The sequence below is a fragment of the Coccinella septempunctata genome, chromosome 6, assembly GCF_907165205.1.
Source record: "Coccinella septempunctata chromosome 6, icCocSept1.1, whole genome shotgun sequence".
Taxonomy (NCBI): Eukaryota; Metazoa; Arthropoda; class Insecta; order Coleoptera; family Coccinellidae; genus Coccinella; species Coccinella septempunctata.
The window spans coordinates 21,490,692-21,514,442 of NC_058194.1; the positions used below are offsets into that span (position 1 = coordinate 21,490,692).

At 33.7% G+C, this 23,751-nt stretch overlaps 4 protein-coding genes across 5 annotated transcripts; 1 reads left to right on the plus strand and 3 right to left on the minus strand.

Moving 5' to 3' along the window:
- Window positions 1-2: 2 nt before the first annotated feature.
- Window positions 3-4,222, minus strand: LOC123314845 (antichymotrypsin-2-like). Of its 2 annotated transcripts, none has more exons than XM_044900227.1 (6): window positions 3,925-4,222; window positions 2,029-2,148; window positions 1,369-1,948; window positions 862-1,067; window positions 619-760; window positions 3-225 (listed from the first exon to the last, which is right to left on the minus strand). In XM_044900227.1, the coding sequence occupies exons 2-6, from the start codon at window positions 2,140-2,142 to the stop codon at window positions 95-97; spliced, it is 1,173 nt and encodes a 390-aa protein (XP_044756162.1). In that variant the 5' UTR covers window positions 2,143-2,148; window positions 3,925-4,222; the 3' UTR covers window positions 3-94. The 2 variants fall into 2 exon arrangements, with proteins under 2 accessions (XP_044756162.1, XP_044756161.1); XM_044900226.1 differs by lacking the exon at window positions 3,925-4,222 and adding an exon at window positions 3,739-3,882.
- LOC123314841 (nose resistant to fluoxetine protein 6-like) lies at window positions 2,156-23,161 on the plus strand. Its single transcript, XM_044900222.1, has 14 exons — window positions 2,156-2,840; window positions 18,321-18,506; window positions 18,586-18,788; window positions 19,217-19,410; window positions 19,474-19,553; window positions 19,854-20,047; window positions 20,098-20,258; window positions 21,193-21,361; window positions 21,437-21,630; window positions 21,716-21,842; window positions 21,896-22,085; window positions 22,217-22,359; window positions 22,413-22,512; window positions 22,827-23,161. The coding sequence occupies exons 1-14, from the start codon at window positions 2,759-2,761 to the stop codon at window positions 22,931-22,933; spliced, it is 2,130 nt and encodes a 709-aa protein (XP_044756157.1). The 5' UTR covers window positions 2,156-2,758; the 3' UTR covers window positions 22,934-23,161.
- On the minus strand, window positions 6,701-10,951 carry LOC123314843 (GPI mannosyltransferase 3). Its single transcript, XM_044900224.1, has 8 exons — window positions 10,681-10,951; window positions 10,411-10,621; window positions 9,411-9,561; window positions 8,131-8,412; window positions 7,969-8,070; window positions 7,489-7,674; window positions 7,055-7,258; window positions 6,701-6,921 (listed from the first exon to the last, which is right to left on the minus strand). Exons 1-8 carry the CDS (start codon window positions 10,936-10,938, stop codon window positions 6,831-6,833), a joined length of 1,485 nt encoding a protein of 494 aa, XP_044756159.1. The 5' UTR covers window positions 10,939-10,951; the 3' UTR covers window positions 6,701-6,830.
- On the minus strand, window positions 11,023-14,735 carry LOC123314842 (integrator complex subunit 10). Its single transcript, XM_044900223.1, has 13 exons — window positions 14,495-14,735; window positions 14,372-14,439; window positions 13,998-14,131; window positions 13,741-13,856; window positions 13,301-13,522; window positions 12,993-13,096; window positions 12,704-12,897; window positions 12,420-12,593; window positions 12,168-12,349; window positions 11,941-12,111; window positions 11,706-11,855; window positions 11,551-11,645; window positions 11,023-11,344 (listed from the first exon to the last, which is right to left on the minus strand). Exons 1-13 carry the CDS (start codon window positions 14,630-14,632, stop codon window positions 11,185-11,187), a joined length of 1,908 nt encoding a protein of 635 aa, XP_044756158.1. The 5' UTR covers window positions 14,633-14,735; the 3' UTR covers window positions 11,023-11,184.
- Window positions 23,162-23,751: the final 590 nt, after the last annotated feature.

The following is a 23,751-nucleotide window of genomic DNA, read 5'->3' on the forward strand; positions in this document are numbered from 1 at the left end:
TATACAAACAGATATATTTATTTAAATAGTCAACTGAATTCACTTAAGTGAATTCTATTGTCAAATATTGTCACATGTCACATAATTACACTAATTATAGGTTATTTATTCTTCCTCCAAAAAGAACCACTTCATTCAGTTTCAAGAAGAACAGGAACGGACGATCAATTTTGATTGTACGTCTCACTAATCTTCCGAATCCTGCGCTCCTCGCCATTGAAATTACTGGAAAAAAGAGTTTTTGTGAAATCACATCCTATATATATAAATTCAAATTCATGCAAAAACTGTCATATTCAATTTTATAAATGGAGGCAAATATTTGTAAAATCTAATTAAATCTCTACACTCCACATAATAATGCCTCTTATTATACTTCTATTGTAACTCTAAAGATTTGCACCAGCATCTTTTCCTAAACCTCAGTTTGCAATATATATGTATATAGAGAAAAAAAACTTTAATTCCTATTGTTTTTCTTAGTTATCCAAAAACTGGAACTTAGATCTGATTGTGATTAAAAAAGGAAGCCCTTTCCAAATTAAGCAAGGAGTAAATAAAAATCGATCGATGTCAGTGTTTTTCTCTATACAGATAGAAATGAAGTAGAATATTTACCAGCAGTTGATGCTGCAGCTTCGGTTCCCTTCTCATCTACATCCATAAATACTTTTTGAACCACGTTGGAAACGATTAATCCTTCTTGCAATGATATACCACTAAGATCTGCATCTCTATTGAAAATTTTCTTCACACCAAGCTAAAAAATGGGATAATAGGGTGAATATTGTGATAAAACCCCATCGAATAATGTCTGCTTATTTGATTCACCCATTCAACGGAGATACCGTAGGTACTCACGTTTTGTAGTGTTTCCACAAGATTTAATGAAGTCTCCACCTTGAATTTTGGTAAAAATAACTTAATGTTTTCTTTTGTGAAATTTTGGAACCTTAATAATGCATGTAAGTTACTTTCCAAAGAATCCAATCCGCCAATTTCATTGGGCATGACGATGGACAACACAGCTGGTGTTCCCCTGTAAGGCAGCTCAACAAATGTTGCTCCTGCAGAAATATACAAAATTTTACGGAGAACAGAACAAATTTTGAATTTTGTAACTAACACATTGAAACTTTTTCTATATTTTACGTAAAGTATTGATATAACGTCTTCTAGTTGCGTACCAGAGACAACTCTGCAGAGTTGGTACTACACTCTTCCCCTTCAACAAGACGGTTGTTGACTATTTCCACGAATTCCGGTTAAAAAGCGGTGTCAATATTTCTACAACCACCCTTTTGATTAAAATTAAGATCAAGCGTGACCAGTTATTGATTTAGTATATATAGAAAAAGCTTATCTCACCTAGCGTTTCATCTTCAGCAAGTCTCAAGAAACCAGTAGTTTGCATGGTATCAACCTGAATGGTTTCATCTTTCGATTTATGGAAATCTAAGGGTTTCGTGTCTTCTGCTTTGAAGGGATGCAACCATTGTCCTTTGAAATATAAAGCGTTCACGAGAACAATTCTAGTCAATTCGTTCAACAAATCTGGGCTAATCAAATTCTTGATTTTGCCGTTGGTTCTGTCTTCAACCCATTTGTTTATCTTACTGGAGGTCTTATCGGTTTCTCCGAAATTAACGTTTTCGACTCCTGAACCAAAATCATTGGTTGCCACTTCGAGAAATTCCGGAGCAATCCCGAAACCATTTTCTATATAAATCTTGTTAGCCGAATTTAATGTCACGAATCGGCCGTTTATCATGTAAGTCTGCAATAGTTTATATTGATCTTTTATTTGTTGGGGATCTGATGGAAGATTCAAACCCTTTTGCAATTCAGTAGCTGTTTCGCCTTTAGCTCCTAGAGAAGTCAGAGCCAGAATCGTTTCAATAGATAAGGGACTGACGATCAAGTTACCATTATTTGTTTTGATCAATTCCTAAAAAATGGAAAAACTGATTAAATCTATGCTATATATTCGATTCAGCATTCTATATGAAAATTACAAATTAATTCTACCTTATAGAGTCTAGCTGAAAATTCATTATTTCCTTTAGCGACTTCTTTGAGGGCTAAATCTTCCATTCCATTAGTAACCACTATGGTTAGTAACAATAGCCCAATGATCTTCATTTTTTCCTAAAAAAATCATAGAAAGTTCCAAGATTAATCCATTTAAATAATTTATGGATTCAGACAGCACAAAGGAGCAGGGGGGAGATTATTTATAATATTCAATTCTAGATTGAACTGATGACTGACAAGCCATGAGAAGACACCCAGTAATATTTCTAATCGCATTTTGATTAAATATAGTAAGAAAAGTTTTTGTCCTATCTGTAAGTTGATCATCCTGGTTTTTATTAATTTTCTTTTTGATAATCTTCAGATTAGGCCTTAAAATTTTTTGTTCAAAAAATACCGGTGATCGTCCCAAATCAGTTTGAAAATCCGTTGAAGCTGTTCTTTATGTTACGAGCAAGATGATGGACAAACAACAATTAAGGTTGCATTTATTCATAATTAAGGCCATAGTTCTTAGGAAGGCTGCATAAGCCAGCCATAACTCGGCGAGTTTGATAGAGATTGACTCTAGTGCGCTGGTCTTTCAGAGTAATGAGTAACAGATGCATAATACTGTTGTTATCATTTCGAGTGTTATCTCCTTACTTCTGGACACCAACGTAGAGCCGATTTTGGTCTGGTGTTCGACAGCACTGGAACCAGGAAAAGACTATGATGATGCGTGATGAATCCAGATTCCTTTGGACTTGTACACATGGCAAGGGTGAATAGAAGACATGGCGACTTAATTTTTTTGTGTGAATTAGGTATGTGCTTTGCATTCTTGGATACGATGGCTTATGAATTAATGTTCGTTTTGGTTTCCATAACATATCTGTCATACCTATACCGTGTTGATTGTCATACCGCTGATTGAAGTATAATACTTTAATGTCTTTAATAAACGCCTATACATGATGATTTAGCTCACCCTTCAGGTACACATCAAATATATGAAGGGGAAATAGATCAACTCGAAAGAAGTAGGTAGCTATGCCTGGACGTGTAATTGAGTGCATTTATTTTATGCACTGTCAGATCGATTTTCTTATTTTGTTGGCTTGAAAACTATTAAGATATCCTATTATTACTATCATGTACCATCAGTTGTTTTTATTTTAATATCAGGATATTTATTTCCTTCAATGAATCTATTCTACTAAAGTACCACCGATAAGAATTTGATGCGATTTTCGAACGGGATTTGGACTGGCTCTCAGCTTGACCTCAAAAATATCCTTTGTCCAGCAGTGGTGTGAACTAAACAAATTTTTATTACATTCTGGAATAGATGAATGGTTGTTTTGATGATACCTAAATTTATTCAGAATAAAATATTATATATATATATTTCTCAGTTATTCTTTAGTATTTTCATGATGTGCATATTCAATGGACTGTTTTAGTGGTACCTTCGCCGATGTAATCTGAATTATGCAAGATATGATTCTCTCATTGAAACCATAACTGGACTATTTGGTTGGAATAATTCACTTAAAAAAATAACAAAAAAACCAATAAATTTTTAAGGAATCAGCAAATTTATGGATTGAAACTCTTCGGAGTTTTATGTAATAAATATCCCATAATCATGTCTGAATGAAATCAATTGATAAATGAAATAATCTAGAATATAAAACCTATCTGGTTTAACGATATACTGACCTTCGCCATCTGAAGTAAATAAAAAGCACGTTTCATTACGCTCTACATGTAATTATTCAAACTCGATTGAAACAACTCTCGCCAATAACAATACTATTCGATCCAACGATTAGAATAATTCAATTTTCGATAATTAGTTGAATGGAGTTCAGTGGAAAGATATTGAAGGTAGAAGAAATGACTCACTTATTTGATGCGATTCCCAACGAAAAAATTCACTTAGCAGACGACGTGACAGAACAAGACTGAATCAACACAACACAAATAATAGCAGATTAGCACCACGAACATCTAAACACAAACCTCATTTTATCTGCATGTGCTTGTTTTGAAATGGTGAGAAGATAAATTTATACGGGTGGGAAATTTGTGATAAATATCGCCATCTGCTTCGTTTCGGGATGGGAAAACGGATTGGAAATCACTTTCACATTTCCCCGAAGCCGACGTAAATGCATAGTGCACTATGGACCCTGTTGGTGATTCAACAATTTGTGGATTTTTCCCACGGAAGAAATTGCATTGTGTTCACAAAAGATCATAAGCAGGCGAGGTATTATTTGTAACTGGGAAAAACATCATGTATATCCTCCATCCTTGAAAGCGAGTTTGGTAATACACGGCTCAAAAATTAAAGTGGATATTGGAGAGAAAACTTATTTTTGCACTTGAATCAAATTTTCTCTATTACAGTACATATATACCATATATGTGGGGAGGCGCATGGTTTCGTATTACAGGCACACAAAATATGGTCCTCATGACTCTTAATGTTTCTTAATTGAAACAAATTACAAGAAACTCATTTCTCGTGGGTGTATGATTTTTTCTGGTCTCTATATGTGTAAAATTCAGCTATTCAGTTTTTGCAACTCATGGTGTAGTATCGACTGTAGATTAATTGTCACGAGTTTAGAAGCCTTCCAAAACTTGGAACAATCAAAGTGTTGGTTGAACGAAGGATAAGCTCAGCAAGAAGTTGCTGACACTCTCTGGGTTTCGCGAACCGCGAAGTGTAGTTAGTAAAGCGTGGAATCGCTTTAGTACTAGTGATGTTACTCATGAGGATGGAGGAGCAAGATATACAAACGTGGCACAAGATCGGCTAATAGGGTTAACTGCACGACGAAATCACTTCTTCGCAGCATACTTAATCAATAGCCCATTCCAAGCTACCGTTTCTGGTTAAGCAATCCGGAATAGGAGACACACACAGAAATTGTATTGAACATATGTCAGGTCTGCAATGTCACAGCAATTACACCGCTCAGCTGACCCATCGAAGGCAATATAAGAGCTCGCTAATGCTTTCAAGGACATTCGGTCAAACAGTCCTCTAACTATTATTGATAACCTCATTGACAAAATGCCAAATAGAGTAGGAGCACAACGGAGAGCTATAGAGGTGGCCCCACATGATATTAAACCTTAATTTCAAGTTCGAATCTTTTTAGGCGTGCAGGCACCATCAGGTAGCATTTTGATTTTGTTCATTCATCTGCCGCATTATTATTATTGCCCTAAAGCGTAGTCTTGCATGCTGTTGCCATTTCAGTCAAATGAAACCATTTTTCATATTGCATATAATAGTATAAAGACACAGCTACTGAAATGAATATTACAAAATTACAAATGTGATTTTTGAGTCATTTGAGTTTTCCGCCCATCGTCCAAAAATGTGTCAGAAAAATATTTATTTTGAGTATTATTAGCGTAATACGAAATATTTCAAGTTTTTATTACTTTCAATGATGAATAAATATATTAAAAATAGCTTGGTTTCAATAATTTGTTCCCAACGTTCCCTTCTCAATAAATGAAAATATAGTTTCATTCTGAGAATAACATGTTATTATCGAACAAATAATATGGCATAGGTACTTACCAAAAACCGAATGGAGTATCATTTTTACTGCAAATAAATGCTCAATATTAAGTCGAAACGTGACAACGTGACCATGCATTTACGTTAGGCGCGTGATATACACAAATAAAAGGCAAATTTCAGCAGTAATTTGGAATTGGTAATAATGTACAGGATGCTCTTTTTATACAAATTAGTTTCAGTAACTTTTTCTAGTAAAGAAGGATACTTATTATTATGTTGCTGAACCACCCAAGATTAACATAAGCGTAGGAAGTCTAGCTCAAACTCAAATTTTTTAATGTACTCTGGAGTTGATAAAATTTCAAAGTTCGTTTCCGACGAAAAAAATTTTAATAATTTTTATTACGGAAACGTTAACAGATAGAGGTAAATATCAACAGCTGTTCCATCAGGAAATTGATAGAGATCCTTGAAATAATATTAATTATATGCATGCAGACTGCCACAACTTAAATCGATCTTAAGAGTTTGGAGAAATACACTGAAACCAATTTCAAATTGAATGGCGATCAAATTTTATCGTACTTTATCTTTGAGATATCTTTTAAGAATATCTTTAATTCTTCATATTGCTATCCCTGGGAGCCATAAAATTGTTATTTTTAGGTCCAGTTGTGGGTGAAGTAGTCCACATACACACCCACTGTATACGAATCGTTAAAAATAATGAATCCAAAAGAATGTTTCGTTGTTAATCACGCATTATCAAAACCGCGCGTGAACTACCATTGCCGGTTCCACATCATTTTGATGCCACATCCACGGGTATTCGCCTTTTTTTATCAAATCATTCAAATGAAAATTTTTTCTATGATTTCATAATAATAAGTTAATGCAAATATTTCAACAAAATTTTCGACCAATTTACGAACTCACCGTATAAAAAGGCTATGTATCAGTTTACACATTTTTCATGTTCTCCTGTATTGAAGAAGAAAACAGCAGATTAACATCGTATTGATGAGCATTATACAGAGATTTCTAGTCGTTTAGTCATTGCTATACGCATTATTTTGCCTCTACCCTTTTTCAGAAATGAAATGGTTCTAAAAATACGGAAAATAAATAGACAAATATTGATAATTGTTTATTTCACCAACTACATAAGTTTCGCTTATTTTTCTATAGACTTTCACACACCAGAATCGAGCTACAGAATCAACCGCCCTTTCCGAAGTTTTCTCTTCAACTCTACTCTTCACGATCAGAATTGTAATTCGTGGACTAGAATACGAGTTCCAAACTCACTTGAAAGAGGTACTTCAGTATGAAAAACATCCACAATGGTTTTGTACCTGAAAATTACTTCCAATGAGACTAATCCATAATTAAATATGTACTGAAACTAAAAAATTTAACTTCATCAAGCGTGGGAATGATTTTATTTTGATAAAGCAGTCGATGCTCGAGTGCTTTAAGCCTATATACCTGCTTAAAATATCCGATATCCTTGGTACCAAACTGTTAAATGTAATAATATGGGAAGGCAGTGTTCCATTTGGGGGATAGTGCTGCCGAAGCCATTTGTTAGGTGAATTATAAAACTCTGTTACCTCGTCATCTTTAATTTCCGCGCCATTAAAGTTTGGATTGCATGTCAAGAATCTCGTTGTAACATTTATATGTAGATGACTGAAATAGAACAATATAACATAACGCTTTACTGAAAACCTCAGATATTCCATAAATCTGGACATTCAGAGGATGCAATACGGTTTTTCTGTTGTATCAATTTTTTTCGTAGAAGGCTTTGGTTAACCACTGATCTCATTTTTCCACCGGAATTATTTACATATTCATCCATTCACATTGAACATATATAGAAATCCTTTTCTTTGAAAGAAAACTAAAAAACATCATACCTATACATAGGTGTTGAATGACAAGGCATAAGGAATAAGAAACTGGTATTTGAAGGGTCTTTTTGAGCAATTTCTCTCAAATGTGGCATTATGTCCAGTGAACCCCTTTGATGGACCATTCCTAGATAATAAGCTGGTACTGCATTGCCAATGAATAATATAAAAGCAACGGCAACCAAATTTAATCTAAAAAAAGGAGAATTCTTAATGATACAAATCTGGCAAAAAATTGGGAAAAGTAATTCAATTTTCATTTCTGTTGCTGTATTCATTTAATGGTGCACTTGTGATAAAGATGCCAAATGCAAGATTAACCAGAAGTAAATCGCCATTTTTTATTTTCGAGTTATAAAAAATAAATCAGGGACTTTTTATATTTGTCATACAAAATTTTGATTTCAATGAGGTGCTTGTATTTCAAAGACCGCATTTTAGTACAGATTCGGAACATTACTCGTTACTCGCTGTATAAATACTCACGTTTTTACTTTTCTGCTCCAAACTGCCAGATACCTGGATGTAATGTACAACACTAGAGGTAGCAATGGCATCAAAAATCGAAATTCCTTATGAGGTAAGTAACTAAAATAAAATATGACCCTGAATATAAATCAAAATTCAATAAAATATTGTTTAATTTACCTAAAAACACCAACAGTGAATACGATTGTTCCTAAAAGGACCAATTCATTCTGATGGATTTTCCTGTTCTTCAGTACGACTAACGAAGATATTAGAAAAGGCATTAGATGGACTCCTAGAATTGCTGGCAAACCGAACGACATATACCAGTACCAAGGAAGGGTGCCATAAGAAGTTGCAACATTCTTTATTATATTGTATTTGAAGAATTCATAAAAAGTTATTACGAACGACTTTTGTGCTAATGAATCCAGAACAGTTGATGCCATTAACAATAATGTACTGGAAAAATCAATCTGAAGTAACAACTATACTATATTACTTCACGAAAAGAAATTCAAAATGTTTTATTGGTTATTTGAATATGTAGGTTGTATAATAAGTTTTTTCACTATTACTTCTACATTTTCGAGCTGAGGTTGCGACAGGATTCAGCAAGTTGAACTCTACATTGGAGTTAACCTATAGAGGCTTACTTTAGACTAGAATAGTGCCTAGCATAGCTCCACATATGACAATATTGATCACTACAGCGATTTGTTAGGCGAATGCAAATTATGCGTTAGGTGTATTCAAGTAATGTGATAAGCATTTCGAAACCGTATCGCTTGATAGCTACAACAATACAGGGTAATTGCAGAAAATTTTAAAACAATCGGTTATAACTTGCAGATGTTTCGAGCCTACAGGTTCTCCCCAGTTCAACGTAGCGACGATGTTTTCGGGGAAAAATTAAAGTTTGGTCGATAGCGTTCTTTTCGAGTACCTGGTACTCCCGTGTCTAGCGCACCTGATATGACTTGAAGGTATTTTGACACCCATTTTATGATCTAAGTTCTTTTTACGATGGTTGAACTGTGCTATGGTATACCCAAGTACCTAAGTATATATTAATTCTTTCGCGCCCGAAAACACCAGTTCCTATCCACGCTTTGGTCTTCAAACCGTCTCGTGTAGAAGGTTTAGCCGGAAAAAAAAAAATTGTATCACTATTTCGATGAGGCTGCTGATTTCGAAGAAAATATTTTCATTTTCAATAATCTAGGACTGGTTTCAAGTGAGACCAGTTTAACGCAAGCTACTAATATACAATCAGTGAATAATTAGTGTGAACAGCAATGTCTATTATCCTATATTGAATAAGAGTCAAACTTCTATTTATTTTCTATTAAGTACTTATTAGATTTTTTATTTCAATTTTTTTTGTTATATTCGTTTATTGAATTCGATAGTAACAATTTCATTCAACATAAGGTAATTATACAAATAATATTACTTACCCAATCGGAATATACTTTGTGAGGATCAAGAATGACCAACTGTGTTTTGTGATGTGGAAATGATAAATACACAATGGAAACCACATAACAGCAGCAGTTGGTCTCACAATACAAATAAATCCTACTAACCAGAGAAAGTGCAGCTTTTCATCTGCAATAAGAAAGTAGTTCTCTCAAGCCAATGCTTATGATCACATTATATTTCAAGAAAATATGGAGTTAAAATGAAATCGTTTCAATAAATTCCATGTGAGCATCTCTATTGTACAAGAATGTGCTCGTAATTTTCAATGAGATATTTTGATTTCTACCCTTTTTACTGAGGCTAATTTTTCACAAGCCACATTCAGATTCTTTCTACTTTTCTACTTCTGTGGAATGTTTCCAAACATTTCAATCAATAATGTTGCTGCAGTCTGCCTCTTTTGTTATTTCTTCTTATGCAGTGCAAACTCCAGGATGATCGAAAGCCTTTAGCCCATATATGTATAGGCACATTGTTCCTTAACAAAAAGTTGGAGATACAGGAAGCGTTTCCTCTGACCATAGGAATAGTGGGTGTTAGGTTTCCTAAGTGTATTTTGTTTTTAACTCAGTAGATTGCTACATGTGCACAGAATGTGTTGAGTAGTTTCATTTGTGCTCCTGCACCAATGGCACAACCAGCAAACTCCATTTTAATCAAATGGTGACCATTAAATCACTAATCAACCATATATATTCTTTCACTAAGTCACTCACAATACAATTCTACATTATCACTCGCACACTTTTATACAATGTACGCACAAAAAAGCAGTCATGCAACAATGAAATAAAAAACTCTGTTATGATAAAAAATTGAAAAACTGATGTGCAAATTTCAAAACGCATTTTACAATTTACATAACACTAATCTATCACTAGTCAAGGGAATAATAAAAAACGAATGCACAGTAAAAAGCTGTCATACTACCATAATAGGTGAATTTTTCCATGTTGGTGAAATGTATAAACTAACCTTTCCCAGTTCCCGGCCAAGGGAACAACGACAAGGCAATTGTAGAAATGGCAGTTTCGAAGGAATTTATTAATGTTCTAGAACCCATATAGAATGAAAACCATGAAGTGGCTATACAAAAAACTGCCCACTTTCTTCTGCCGGTCCACTCATAAAAACATATATCAGAGTAGGCAGTAAGTATTGCTTGCAATATCCTTGGTAGGAGAATCTTCAAATAAAATTTATTCAAAAGATGTACCTGCCAGACTTTTTACAGACATTACTTACAATTAGAGTTGCTGTGTCCAATTGTAATATGGCCAGTAATTTGTATAAAATTGTGAAAAATACAGGGTAAACATAGCTTCGTATGCCTTTTTCCCATTCCCATGTTAAGTAACCATAACCAAATACAAACTTGTGAGCAACTTCCAGGGATTGCCAATATTCGTCTGCCTCATAAAATGTTCTAACAAAAAACACTGAAGCTATTCTTAGAGCCAAAAATACCAGAGGTACACCAAACGCTTCAAACCTGAGTGCCATACTTGTTGAAAACAACTAACCCCCGATAAACATGTTAAAAATTATACATTAGCGTTATTGAATAAGTTCAATAAATTAATTTAGTTTTCATTAACCAAAAGAATTCTTTTATTTACATTATTACAAAGTTAAAACAATTATAGGTTAAAAAATTAGGTTAATTTTTTCAAATCATAGAAATATATGAAATTCATTATCTTAATAGTAAAATTCAGTCTTGGACATTGCACACGACCAGTGCACACACTACACTAGTGCTTGCAAAATTTGGCTTCTTTCATGAGTTAAAAATTTGAAGAGCATATCATCCAGCTTCTCATTACTTCTCGCGACTTGTCGACGAATGGCTTGTTTGATTTCTTCTTTCGCACCTTTATCAGCACCACGAGTTCCTATTCTTCTTTGACTGAAATAAAAGGAAATATATTTAGGATAAACTCAATTTTATGAGTTGTAACTCAAGTATGAGCTGAATTTCACCCCCCTCCCCATCAAAAATATATATTACAAATCAAAGGTAAAGAAATTCATGACAATCAAACGAAAGTGGACCATACACAAGCAATACAATGAATCTATCATCCTATCTTAGATCCATACATTGTAACTTACCCTAAGTGGGGAATAATTTCCAATGTAATTTGACCACCCTGAGTTGTCCATAAATAAGTCAACTCTTCTAAAATATCAACATTTATGATGTAATTCTGAAAAAATTTATAAATTATTAAACTTAAAATCAGTGTAAAAGGCAAGAGACTTAATACCTGGAATAAAGGATAATGAAAGGAACCTTGAAGTTTTATTTTCTCCATAAGTGGGGGTATAAATTCATCCTCCTGCGGCCAATCAAGCTGAGTAAGAACTAACGCATGTCCGATAGCAAATTCATGATAGTTATTGTCTAGTAGATTTTCCTGTAAAAGAGCGGAATCCCAATAAGCAAAACATCGTCAAAGATGAAAAATAATAACAGAAAAATCAAGAACTCAAATAACTTACAGTTATACACCTGAGCAATAACTTGACACCATATTGAAGGACTGCAAGATGCGTTAATGGTAGAAAATGTAGATGTCTGTGTGACCCACCGACAATTAATGTTGTACTGATATTTCCGGTATTTTTAGTGGATAATAAAGGTAGTATCAGAAGAATTTGTTCAAAGCACGCCTAAAATTTGAAAACATTAAAAATTTTATATCTTTGAGGTCAAAATGTATACATACAGAATAATTTTTCTTGACATAGAAGATGTGAGCAATCCTAATACTTTTAGAGATTATTTCAAAATTGGACTTTTGAAAGAATGATAAAAGTTCATCAAATCGCCCTTTATAAACCATGTAATCGGCAATGAATCCATTTAAATACGGTTCAATCTTGAGAAGGTTACATATTTTCATGAATTCTGAAAGCGAATAACAGTTATGAAAAACCAATAACATTTCAGCAGGACAAATAATGATTTAATCAGTTACCTCTGTTCAAAGCTTCTGAATTCGATAAGAATTCCCAACAATTAACTAACATGAAAAAATTATTGACAATATGTTTCATCTCAGGTTTTTCAACAGAAATATGAGGAAACAATTCGGTGTCATTCTTTCTACGTTTGAACTTAGTTTCAATTGATGGAACTGGTAATGTAGGATCTGAAATCATAAATGGTGTTTCATCTAAAGCAGATGTAAAATTTTAATGTATCAAGTATTGTTGACTAGAGTATCCAAATAATTTATGTGAAATCAAATCAATTAATCACCTAAAAATCCCTCTACTAAAACATAAGATGTGGGAATTTGCCCAGGACTGGATTCAGGAGTTGTACTGATGATATATTCATCCAAACAATATGAGAAGAATATAAACAAACAATATACCATTTGTTTCTCATCTATATTCGAGGGTTTCTGTTGACAAAAAGTGAGTACTTTCTGCCAATAACCTTCTTTGGACCTACAATAAAAATTCATCTCATGTCCCTAAGACCTAACATGAAGTAACCTTATTTATTTTCCATGTATTGAATAGGAAGAAAAATTTAAACCTACCAGTTAGTACCAAATGCTATCAAAGGGTCCCATTCTAATTGCCTCCCGATAAATTCAACGATGGAGAATAATTTTTGCCATGCACCCTCGATTTTTATATCTTCCTGTAACAATTATTATAGATAATGAAAACCCATAAAATAAAAAAAAATTTCAAAACATTCTTGGACAAATACCTTTTCCTTAATGAACAACTAAAATATCACTGTCAAAGATTCTCCTTCTAGTGATTGAAATCAACATCTGTTATAAGTTTAATTTCAATCATTTTCCAGCCAAAATTATTATTATGATGAAGTAAGCCTCACCTGCTCTATATTTTGCATAAAACCCAAGGAATGAAGATAAAATTCTATAGCTTTGTACAAAATTTTATAAAGCACTTTTGATGAAAGGTCCAATTTCACATTCTGTTCATTAGCAAGTAATGGTAACACATCACAAATTAGTAATTTTCTGTAGGGGTTAGATGGATAGCTACCATTATGACAATGTTTTTCAGCACTAATGAGTGTGTCCACCAGTTTTGACTGAAAAAAAGACACTTTTTTGTTAACTATCATATTTTATGACATGTTTTCCAATAAATGTGTAATATATTACAAACCTCTGTCTACCAATAAATATTTTTATGTGATGAAATTGAGTATAAAATTAAAAATCCTTCACCACTTCTTTTAGTGTTAGACCATTGGTTTAACACTAAAGGATCAGTAGTGACGAAGCACCTACTCTTATAGAAACTTACCCCATAACTAGAGATTGCAATGGGAAATTTTTGAAGCAATAAAAGAATTAGTTTACAATGTTCCATGGTATCTTCACAGTGATTTGCAGTCAATAATAATAAATGATGTTGTACATCTAGAAGAAAATTTGAATTTGGTCAGTACATTTTATTCTTGGTTTTCAAGAAAAAATTTGGTTTAATTATGATTTGCATAATTAAGAATCTGAAAATTGTTCCTAGGATATAATATCTAAATTAAAGTCATAACACCTCACCTGAGGACATATGCTTGAACATTTCACATAAAAATAGAGTCTCACTATTAGTATCTTCACTTTCTGCCCTTAGTGCAGTAGTTAACGCTTCTATTTCTTTCCATAATTCTTCTTTCTCTTGAAATTTCCCAATTCTGAGGACAGAAATGTATAGTTAGATTAGTTATTGATCCTCAATGTTAGATTTTGTGTGTACCGATATATGTATGCATAAGAGAAAAGATACAATTTCAGAAGTAAGTACTCAGTGAATTCATGCAGACAAGCAAATGCAATTAAGTGAATAGCAACTATATAACCAAAAAAAATATTTTTTATATGCTCTAGATTAGATGAACAATCTAAAAACTATTAAAATTAAGTAATCGACTTACATTTCACTAAAGCATTTAGCTGCCTCCTTCACATTACCAACACTCTTTTCAATGAGATATGCTTCAAACTGAAATGAGTTATTATTATTATAAAAATCCCTAAGAGTTGTTTCTCTTAACTACCTGTACTGTGAAATTTGTTGGATACAACGTTTTAGCTGTAATCATCCATGCTTTGGCTTCATATATACTTGTTTTCAAAGCCTCTCTGGCTCTACCAATTACATAATCTTCATCAGATATCTCTAAATCCAAATCCATCTTGACTCGAACAATTCAAATATATTTTCAAACTCAAAAACAACAAAATTACAAATGTCAAAACAAATTTATAGGTTATTCTACACAGTGACTCGGCTACGTAGTACGTAACTACGTAGCCTAGTGGCTACGAACGATGCTTCGGCTACGGGTACTAAACTAATGTTTTGGCTACGAAAAATTTAGCCTTCTACTCCTACCAAAGAGGAACCAAAGAGGAACCAAAGAGGTTCCCCTTTGCTCCTACTCTGCTATTTTCTATTCTGGGCCGATCTGGGACTGTCCAAAAGGTAAACAGGCTTTCTCAAAGAGACAACCTGTCTCTGCCTTCTCTCATATACATCAATACATCTAAGGGAGATACAGGTTCTAGCTGTGGTCCTGATATGACTACGAATTCTGCCCCGTGGTAGCCGGTAGCTACAAAGATTACGATTAGGATGCTTACTATACACGAACACGATACGATAGCACTAATAAGGGAATCGGTAAGGCTACAACTTGCGGCTATAAAGGTTACGGGTCGAAAATTAGGAGATTCATTGTTATTTAGCGGATTGGAACTTGGGCTAGAAGTTTTCGAGAGAGATGTAAGTTACAAAGGAAATTTAGCATCGAAGGCTATTTGGTTTAGCCTATAGGCAGTATATTATTTGATTATTTCTAAATCCGCCTATACTCGGAGAAGCAGGTCGCATTGCGTCATCTCAGATCAAAGCTTTCTTATATATAATACATAGCTTTTTGTTAGTTTACATATTCCAAGTTGCAAGGGCGTAGCCAGCCGTTGGACTAAGGTGTGCCAAAACAACAAGCCATTGTGCTAGGCTAGGGGGATAAAAAATTCTTCCTAAACACCGTAATATGATTTTCGTGTTTTAAGACTAATTTTCAAAGAGACCAAGCATCTAACTGGATGGAAGGCAGCTGCCCCCTGCCCTGCGGCCCCCCATGCACGCCCATGTCAGATTATTTTAAAAAGAATTGTAGTAATGAGGTTACCCTTTTATTGAATGTATGAATATACACGTGTTATAATTGTATGTGGCAATGTCATGCTGATTGGACTCAAACTGTGGACTAAATTTGAAAGTGATCATTTGTATACATCAGCAGTGAATGATTAACCAGATTGAATGCGATTTCAATTTATGCAATAAATTTTTACTTATCAATTATTCAATGTCAGTATATCGGGAAAGAATATTGGGTCACCGCATGAATGGAATAGATATAAAATTTCAACTATTTTTTTAATCTATATTATCAAATTCTGGCATAATTGCTAAGAGTAGGTAAATCTGAAGTTATCGTGAGAAGATCTCAGCTCAATTAGTATAATTACGAAAATACCTAAGTATACCTAAGTAAGTGATCTCAGAATTCATTTCTAAAAAAAAACAAAAAAGAAGGTTTATCCATTTCAACTAAACTTAAAGTTTAAAGTACCCTCCACTCCTTGTGCAGAGTGACAAAACTGCTACTATGAAAAGTTGCATATTTTAAAATAAAAATAGATCTCTGCTCGAGCATTTCTGAACAAAATAGTAAAAAATACCTCAGATATGAATTTTTTGCTGTCAAGAATATAATTCCATAGTTTTTAGATAGGAATATGAAATCGAAGTCGAAGATTCTTTTTTGATGGTTAAAAAATCATAAAAGTACGTCTTTCGATATTTTTAAAAATTCATACGCCAGAAGCGTGTATTTTTGTTATATCATAAGATAAAAGTTTCAGAATAACTCCAGTAAGTATTTCTTTTTCTTGATCATTGAGTTGAGGCATCCTAGAAGTTATAATATGTATAGTTACATCCTATAAGCCTATAACATATGTTTCAATAATTATACATAGGCCGCATGGACGCAAATAACGCGCAGCGTTGAAATACTTAATGTTGAAGATGAAAATCGTCTTCCTTAGATGTTCTGAAATGAAAAAAGTGCTAATAATCTATTGAAGAGATGGAGTACCTATAGAAAAATAACCATTTCCATACTTAATGTTTGCTGCCGATCCACTTTTCCCTTGAAAATTTTATTTTGACTTAATGCAAGCAGGACTCGAATACCCGTTGAAGTTGAAGCTTGATAGAAATATCATAAATAATTATTATTCTCAATGCATTCTCAAGGCGAAGAGAAATTGAAATTGAGAACACATCGAGAAGGAATAAACGCTTACTAGAACTTCGATATAGAACAATCGTACACCTAGACCTTATATCCCAAACCCAGTAACCCTTTTATTCATTTAGTTCCCATTGTTCCCAATAAATAAATTAACACTGTTTATGGAGTCAATGTAGATTAATAATTTTCTGCCAGTATTGTGAAATAAAGTATTCTTATAATGCAAGTCGCAAGGGCCGAGATTTCAGTTCGCCAATTCGAGATGCTTGGGAGAGTTCTGGTTTTATTTATTTGTATTTCGTGGTGTAGTGCTTTTAGCTGGAATGCAAGTAATGAAACATGTGAAATTGACATTCGATGGCGAACAGGTAAGAATATTTTAGGGTTGCGAATTTTTACGAGTGATTAATTTTTTTTGAAGGGTTATTGAAAATTTCCTTTTTCGTAGGGTAGTTAGTTCAATCAAATTTTTATTTCAGATAGTTCATCAATTAATACCTTACGAGAAAGATATGTCATGGAGTACAAAATACATAAAAAAGTAAAATTTCGAATTCAATGAGTTGTGCCATTTCATCCCTATAATAATAAAATGGTAGATAAAAACTCCATCTACCCACAACCAGTAGCGGATCCAGGGTGGGGGGGGGGCACAGGGGGCACGTGCCCCCCCCCCAAGACCCAAAAATTCTTTCCTCGCTTGCACTGAATTTTCATATGATTTTCAAACCTATTTCCGAAAATTTATATACCTCAGTGGATTCAAATAGTCCACCAAAACTCGAATCTGAATGCGACTACATATTTTGTTTTATATTTTCGTGTTATTACTTCTCTTATGGACTACTGATAACCGTTTTTTTTCACTTTATCTTGAGAACAGAAGAAGCCTAAAGATGTTCGTGCATTACCATAAAAAAGTATTTTTTCAGATAAGAATAGAAAACTTTAGGTTAGGAGAGATTGGAATAGGGGGGGGGGGGTTGTGCTCCCCCAAAATCGAATCCTGGATCCGCCCCTGCCCACAACTTATATGATGAAATGGTTGATAAAAACCCCATCTACCAAATCAACCTCAACAAGAAAATGTCTATCCATTTCTGGCACAAAAAATTTAGGGTTGCCATTTAAAAAAACCAACTACACTCCATCCCTCGTAGAGGGTGCATGACCAGCTTCTCAATTATAAATTGTTCGATCATTTTTCTGTTTGCAAAATACAAATACCGAAGATATGAATGTTTTTTATACTTTTCACTCACTCTGGTTCATTTGTCATAATTTTCTTATTTGGCATTGGGGTTCGAAAATACCTAAAATTCAAAATCTGAAATTTTATACTCTACGCCTTCCTTTATCGGAATCTTCAAGACTCACTTCCACTGTGAATATTTCTAAGATTCGTATGCCTTTTTTTCGCATTTGGAAGTCCATAATTGGTTACTTCTACGACTCTACGTCGTCATTTTTGTACAAAATCAGACAATATTATCATTGTATAAAGACCACCAAGTGGTCTTTATACAATGATATTATTTACTGTTTGTTTTAGATTTTCCGAACAGTTTAGAGCAGGTCGAAATCGTCTCAGAAAATGAGGAAAATGGCATTTTCGACTTATGGAAAGACTTCTCTCTGTTTTCCATGGACAATGTTTCCAAGATTTCTGATGAATGTGCCTTAGGAGTGGCAGAATTAATCGAAGGAATCAAAAAGAACAATATTGATTATTTGAAAAGTATGTTGGAACTTCAGAATTTTTCACACTCTGGTCTTCTTTGGTAAAAATTTAATTAATCTTTTTTTGTTTGTTATAGTGTTCGATGCCACAGGAAAATTACCATCGGGTATATTACGTGGAAATGTGAACCAATTCGGAGATTTCGACGAATGTCTGAGTGTTGAACAAGCAAAATATTGTTTGGCAGAAATAGATTTGGAATCGAAGTGGAGACCCCGATATAAAAACTATAAAAATTTGGTTCATTCGCATTTTGCAATAAGGGAAACGTTCGATGACGTAAGCACTGTTTATATGATATTTTCATGAAATTATTCATTTGTACCTTCTTAAAATCGACTTTTAGGTATTCGATTTCAATAATTTGAACCAAAATTACGTATAGTATAGCGCATTTTTGATAGTGATAAACAACTTGAGGAATCTTTTCCACATTGCCGTAGTTCTTCATAACATACTATCCTATCTATATATACAGAGTGTTCCTAAATTGAAGGTACAACTGTACTAACTGAATTTTTACGAAAATTTGGATTTTTTTTTGAGAATTTCGATAGAATCGTTAAAAAAAATTTCTCGAAATGGGTAGCAGATACGACAAACCCCAAGAGACCAAAACGTTTAATATAACACAACAAAGCTTTTTTCTACATTTTTTCAAATTAAGGCGCGTGCGACAAATGAGGCTTTTAAATATATATTCACAGGTCAAACACAGAGTGCCTGGATTTTCCATGATACGATGGGGCTTTTGTATTCCACAAAAATGTTCTTCTAAAGATCTGGAAATAGCCTTGAGAGAGAAATTCCGAATAACCTCCAGAATAAAGCCAGAAATGTGTCAAATATCACCAATGAAAGCACCTCTGCCTGAAATGAGTTACGGGGATATTATAACTAGGTGATTCATAAATTTTTCAGAAATTATAGGTAGCCATACCACGGCTGATTCATTATTTTTCAGATATCTGTTTGGTGTTGTTTTGTTCCTCACTGTTCTAGCAACATTAAGAGGTGTCTACAATCTGAACATACAAGAGAAAAGTGAGTAGCTGAAACCTAGATTCACTTCACTTATCGCCATATTTTTTCATTTCAATATTAATTTTCTGCAATCGAGATAGAAGGAGCATTCTGAAAGATTTTCTTACCAAATTTTATCGGTTTATCTCGAATAGTTACGAGAAGATTGAATATTTTATTATTCCCTGTATCTTCAAAACAGATTTTACACGGAATTTCTGTACTGAACAAACCTGTACTAGCAAATACGTCTTTTTTTGAAATACCCTCTAGAAATATGTAAATTTTTTAAACTAAAAGTTTATTAAAACCGAATTTCAGATAAGTTTTTAAAGCTGGTGGATTGTTTCAATCTATTTGACAATTGGGAAGAATTGACTACAGTGAAGGAATCAAAAGATGAAGTTAAAACTTTACATGGGATGAGAGCGCTTGGGGCTTTAGCATTGATTATATCGCACAAAACCATGGCACTCTTTTATAACCCCTATATCAACAGATCAGCGATGTCAGAAGTAAGTAGAATATCCACGTTATCTGTAATTTGTCTGACTATTTTTTCGAGAATTTGGGTATGCGATGGTCTGTGATTGGAAGAACTGCTATACTCTATACGGATGGTTTTATGCTGATGAGTGGTTTTCTTACCGCACGTACACTATTCAAGGATCTTGATAGGAAAAAAACCTTCAATATTGGTGACAAAATAATTTCGAGAATATTCAGGTGAGTAACTGAGTCTCGCATCTGGTTAACTAAGTAAGTGTATATGGTATAGGACTGTTTTACAATTGAAACGAGTACTGACAAAAAAATGTTGTTTATGCACGTTTGCAACAACGAATTCAAGCCAGTATTAAAGTTAATGAGATTTGGCCAGTTTCATAATCAAACTTAAAGGCCCTTTAACTTTAAAGCTTTCTTTTAACCCTACTAAAAATGACACTAAAGGAAGCTTTAAGCCTAAAGGACTTTAAATTTGATTATGGAACTGGACGTTACTCATTTATCTGATTTCCGCATTTACCGGAGGAATCACGAAAATATGTATGATTTAACGTTAAGCACGCCTCAAATTATTTGGTTCAAACGAGCATGAACGCACAAGAAAAATGCGGACAATAATAACCCTTCCTATACCAAAAAATTGGAAAAAAACAGATCTAGGCTAAGAACAAACAACAGAACAATGATGCCCCTATCGAAAGATAATAGCGAAATATCGGTTTCGCTCTTCAGTACCGTGTATAACTCCCCAACGATGATCAAATAAAGCACACAAGATGATGAACTTTTGTTGAAAGCCAGCACATACATCGAAGCCCAACCAAAGATTAACTTCCTCTTTAGTCCAACATTTATTCTAGTCTAAATAGTCATTTACTTATTATTGTTTCTGTGGGTGATCCAAACCTGGACTATAATACAGAGTCGGGCACAAACATTGAACTCAATAAAGAAATTGAGTTCAATGGACGTCTTTCATTGATTCTTCTGTTGCTTTGAAACTCAAGCGTCAGAGAAAAACTCTTATTTAAGAGTAGGTACAATGTGTTAAATGTGTACCATTTATTTACGGAACACTAAATGATGAATTTTCGTCTTTTTGAATACATATGTGTAAAAAACACACAACACAAAAATTATTTCGATTTTTCAGGATTTCACCTAACATTATCGCTGTGATATTGTTTTGTACCTACATCTTACCTCATCTTGGGGCAGGTCCATTGTGGCCTTTGGTAGTGGATCATCATTCTCATTTGTGCAAGAAGTACATGTGGCGTAATATGCTTTATATTCACAACTACTTTCCTTTCCAAGATATGGTAAACATTCAGATTAAAATCAGAGATTAAGTATTACATTATATCAAGAAATTTATTCATCCCTTATTTTTGCAGTGTCTCACACACACCCATCAAGTTGGAATAGACATGCAACTCTTTTTGTCTACACCGCTCATCATTTTCTTCCTGTGGTCTACAAGAAGAATTGGCGTACTTTTTGTCGGGATGATAATTGTTGCTTCCACATTTCTCAGATTTTTTGTTACTTGGTATTACAACTTGAGTCATGTTGTTCATTTTGGAATAACGTAAGTATTCCATTTAGAATACTGAGAAGTCTAGGGCTTAAAGCCTAGGGAAATCTTTCATATATTTATCATGAATATATTTCAGAATAAGTAGGATGTTCGATACAGCAAATTTATCGTATATTTTACCAACGCACCGGGCGACAATATATTTCATGGGTGTATATTTAGCATATATGATGAGAGATAAATCTTCTATTAACCTATCAAAGGTGAAAACTCCAATAACTTTATTTTTTTGAATCATTATATAGTCTCATTACAGAAACAACTAGGGATTTATTGGACCTTCTTTATGCTCTTGGGATTCGGGACCTGGCTAGGTCCGATGCATATGTCTCATCCTGGCTATGTCTACAACAGATTGGATGCTGCGCTATTTGGTGCTATATCACCAATCACTTTCGGTAGTGCTTTGGCGTGGACAATCTATGCTACTGAAAAGGGATTTGGAGGTAGTAGATGATAATAACCTAAATTTCTTTTAGTATTTTTAATTAAAAATATTTTAAGTAAGGTTTTTGAGTTGGCTTCAATTAGAAAAATATGAAACTAAAATTTTTTGAATCAAGTTTTTATATTTCAGGATTCCTTGGTGCTGTTTTAAGCTGGGATAAATTCAAATATTTCACTAAGATCGCATATGCTGTATATCTTGTTCAGTTTCCTCTATTTTTTTACAACGTTGGGAAAACTAAACACGCAGATGAATTTTCTATATCTGAAATGGTGAATGAAGTTCAAACGATGTATGCTTTTTTTTAAATCTTTTTTCACTTCAGCTTCAAGTGACTGAGACATTGGCGGTTATAGTCATTTCCGTAGCACTAACCATTTTCATTGAAATACCCTTCCAGAAGTTGAAGATGCATATTTTTCCAGGTAAGATTATAGGAAACAAAGGGTATTTTGTGAAAAATCTGTTGACCTTACTGTAAACCACACGAATTCGGGAAAGATAATTTACACATTAGTTGGGAAAATTATTCTGTTTCTAAAGTAGCGTTCCCACACCAGTGTGCATAAGGAGACACTTGAAATGAGTGCGAGGAAGTAGGCAAAAAGGCACGAGAGTAAAACAAAATAAGATACAAGCAAAACTCTTATAGCTTAGTTGCTGCTATCATTCAAGGGCACATCATATACCCATCTTGAAGTATGCTCAGTTCGAAATTAAATCTGTTTTTTTTTTTCAGGAAAAAAAGAATTAAATGATGCCAAGAATGACATCACAGATTCAGATCGAAAGGAAGAACATATTTTTGAAAAATTAGCAAACGGTTTCACAAAACTTCACTATTGATTGCACACAGATTGACATATTATTAATTTGCTTTATTGAATTCAAACTGAATTCGTTAATCTTATGTTGAAGTTGATAGAGTACAGTCTCTATCAGGAAAAGTATGGACCCCTCTACACTCCATATCTTATTAAACACATGTGTTTAATATGTGTGTTTGTCTATGATTCAAAGCCAAACTGTTTTTGACTAAAATTCCAATGATAGACTGTTTTCTTGTTGTACATACAATCTTTGTAAATAACTTATTTAATAAATTAAAACCATTTTCAATAAAAAAGTGTTTTTCTTAATACGTTAAGGTGGGTTCTTAATACGTTAAGTTGGGGATTTTCAATTGACCAATTTGAACATGGATAAATGTTTCTGTACACTTTTAAATTTTTTAGTTAGCATCTACTGCCTTTGGAGCAAATGGACGTTTTCATATGATTCCTTTCCGTTGGATTTTTCGTAGAAAATAGAAGAGTCGCTATAATACATTTAATGCAGGATTTACTTATCTACAGAAGCTTAGCTTAGGGCCAGACCCCCACTTCGCAGGATTAATCTTTGATGGTGAGTCATGAGATGATGGGTATGTTGTCGAACGTAGGAGCTTTCGGATGTTATTCACCGCAGCAATCTTATCTCATCTACAACATAGACGCCAACAAATTGTCAATTTACTGAAACTCGTCTTATACACTTTCAACCAAAGATTATAGAGTTAGGTTAACTCTACAATCTTTGCTTACAACTGTTGTTGTTGGTTGCCTATCCTATAACCGCTCTACTTTCGCCGATTGATTTCTATATAGGTTAGAATTCGCAAAGGT